At 39.6% G+C, this 3009-nt stretch overlaps 1 protein-coding gene across 4 annotated transcripts in view; it reads right to left on the bottom strand.

Moving 5' to 3' along the window:
* The window catches only part of LOC111862311 (KN motif and ankyrin repeat domain-containing protein 2), a 104202-nt gene that overhangs the window by 2140 nt on the left and 99053 nt on the right, over nucleotides 1-3009 (bottom strand). For all 4 annotated transcript variants that reach the window (XM_033750622.1, XM_033750621.1, XM_023847590.2 and 1 more), the window contains one exon: nucleotides 877-1077. In XM_033750622.1, the coding sequence (XP_033606513.1) occupies nucleotides 877-1077 (201 nt within the window). The remainder of the gene's footprint in view (nucleotides 1-876; nucleotides 1078-3009) is intronic.

Raw genomic sequence — 3009 nt, 5'->3', positions numbered from 1 at the left:
GTAATGTTTGCTATCATTCAGTCCAGAACCTTTTGTCTTCTCGTCTGTTGTCTAAAAATATAAAAATTATAATATACAAAACTATAATTTTGCCTGTGGTTCTGTATAGGTGTGAAACTTGGCCTCTGACATTAAGGGAGGAACATAGACTGATGGTATTTGAGAACAGGGTGTTGAGAATATTTGGACCAAAGAGAGGTGAAGTGACAGGAGGTTGGAGAAAACTGCATAATGAGGAACTTCATAACTTGTACTCTTCTCCAAATATAATTAGAATGACCAAGTCAAGGAGTATGAGGTGGGCAGGTCATGTAGCATGAATGGGGGAGACGAGGAATGCATATAGGATATTGGTGGGAAAGCCAGAAGGAAAGAGACCACAGGGAAGACCAAGGCGTAGGTGGGTGGGCAATATTAAAATGGATCTTAGAGAGACAGGATGGGATGGTATGGATTGGATAGATCTGGCTCAGTATATGGACCAGTGGAGGGCTCTTGTGAGCATCAGATGTCTCATCACTGTTCTAAAAGTTATGCTTGGGGTATAATGGTCATCTAAATATGCCAAAAATGAATTTGCCAGGAAACAGCCTTTAAACCATTAAGTGACAGTAAGAAGTTTGGCTACCTCCAATCTACACTACAGATGCAACCCACTACCTTACATGGGAAATTAAAAATTTACACTAACATAGGGCTGCTAACCTTCATTGACATTGACTCTCCCATGCCTTCATGGCATAATGTTTAATTAAGCATAAGGATATGTTTGTATGGAGTAGTACTTAACAGGGCACCATCTGATTAAATACTCACATACAAATTTCTTTTAATAATAATAAAAAAAACAAACATTATCTGAATATTTGAACATACACAGTCCATAATAGAAGCATCACAGTCAGGCTGGTTTAACAGATGTTTCACAATTTCAGTGTGTCCATGCTCTGCTGCACACATCAGTGCTGTGCTTCCATCCTCATCCTGAATGTTCATGTCTGCCCCAGCCTCAACCAGCAACTGCACCATGTCCAGGCGACCATGGGAAACAGCAAGCATTAAAGCTGTCTGACCATGCTGCAAAAATGAACATTTATTTTGTTAACAAAGTGTATTTGTCATATGCAAGTGAAATCAAGAACGCTCTTCAATTTGGGTTCAATGAACCTATTTATTTTTGGGCTAACTGACGATGCTGTATCAGAGGCAAAGACCATAGATACAGAATGATATATGTAGGAGTATCATTATAACTGGCAAATTTTGAAATAAATGGCTATGGCCAACTTCAAAGTACTATCCCAGCATTCATGTGAAGGAAATTAGGTAAACAACAAAAATCAGAGGACATACATTTTCTGCCCTGGAGAAAATTCAAACCAGGAAGTTAACAACTATTAAGTAAGATGCACTACAACAATACAATGCTTAACTAGTTACGTGGGTATGATGTCTTAACATGTCATATGTTACTCTGTATTGTAGTGGGTATGACGTCTGTATTTGTCATGCATGTTTCCAACTACACTGTTCTAGATATGACAACAGCAGGCAATGCAAATTTGTATGCTGCGCTCCTTAAATTTTCTAGTGACCTCAGAGTGTGACAGGAAGGTGCTGATTGCTTGAAAACTGTCCTGGGTTTGAGTTTTTGGGAGTAAACATTATGGCAGGTCCTAACCATTCTCAGACAGTTATATAAGACATACAGTAAACATAACAATTTATTTTTAAGAGTAAATGTTTTTCTTCATGTGGACAACCTATAGTCAAGAAGTCACTTGTCACAAATGAGATCTCACTGATAATATAGCTTAACACATGAAGGACCGGTCGCATGATAGCATGCTTTTCGCTTTTAAATATGGCGGACCGGTCGCATGATTTTAGGACACGTTAGGTTGTAACACCCTATACCTTGCTCTGGCACCACGCAGCTGGATGACTACTGGCTAATAAAACTCCAGAATGTTTGCTTAGTAGTCAGTAACTTCACCTCGCTGTTTTGGTTCCCCACTCCAAAGGAAAATGATCTTTGTCCCTTCAATCTGTATGTACCAGGCAAGAAGTTAGTAGTGCAATATTGATCAAAGACGAAAGCGGCTGAAGACCACGCAATCTCTCAGAGAACAAGAAATATCTGACTCGTTCTCTGATGAGCTATCTGACGTGCCTTGTGAGAGGAGTAGTGATAGTGGCTCACAGTGGCAGTGACAGAGGACAACAAAGAATTGTGGCCACAGACAATAAAAGTGAAAGTAGCCCCGATGAAAATGTGGGTAGTAACATTGTGGGGACAGCCACATGGGGAAAACTAGACAAAACGCCTACTTTGGGACAGTTTATTGGAAATCCGGGGGTGAAACAAATTCCATCGGACCCAACACAAGTGTCTGAAGTAGCAGAACTGTTTTTTGGGGATAGTTTCTTTGACATGTTATGTCAGGAAACTAACAGATACCATCTCCAACACAATGAAGAGTATGACAAAAGTTATAAGGTGATGAAGTGGATGGATGTCACTTCAGCAGAAATGAAAAAAATTTTTGCAATAACCATTCTAATGGGGCATACAAAGAGGGATAATCTAAAAGAGTATTGGTCAACAGATCCATTTTTAGAAATTCCAATTTTCGGCAAAATAATGAGCCGTAAGAGATTTGAACAAATTTGCTGGTGTTTGCATTTCAATAATAATGAACTGCAACCACAATCAACAAGCTGGCTTTTCAAAATTCAGCCCTTATTAAACTTTTTCATTCAGAAATTTCAGACCGTTTATAAGCCAAACCAACAACTGTCTTTGGACGAATCTGTGATTCCTTGGAAGGGAAGGCTTCATATACGAACATATAATCCTGGGAAACTTAGAAAGTATGGCCTACTTGAAGAAAGTCGTCTTCTGTGTTTAGGCACCGTGTATTCTTCGTTTTGGCCGACGTTTCGGAGGAACGTAGCGCCTCCATCTTCAGAGCAGTTGAATGGCTTGGAATGCGGAGAGCAGTAGCT

The sequence above is a fragment of the Cryptotermes secundus genome, unplaced genomic scaffold (assembly GCF_002891405.2).
Source record: "Cryptotermes secundus unplaced genomic scaffold, Csec_1.0 scaffold179, whole genome shotgun sequence".
Classification (NCBI taxonomy): domain Eukaryota; kingdom Metazoa; phylum Arthropoda; class Insecta; order Blattodea; family Kalotermitidae; genus Cryptotermes; species Cryptotermes secundus.
The sequence above is the reverse complement of the archived record's forward strand: the minus strand, read 5'-3'. Positions and strand labels throughout refer to the sequence as shown.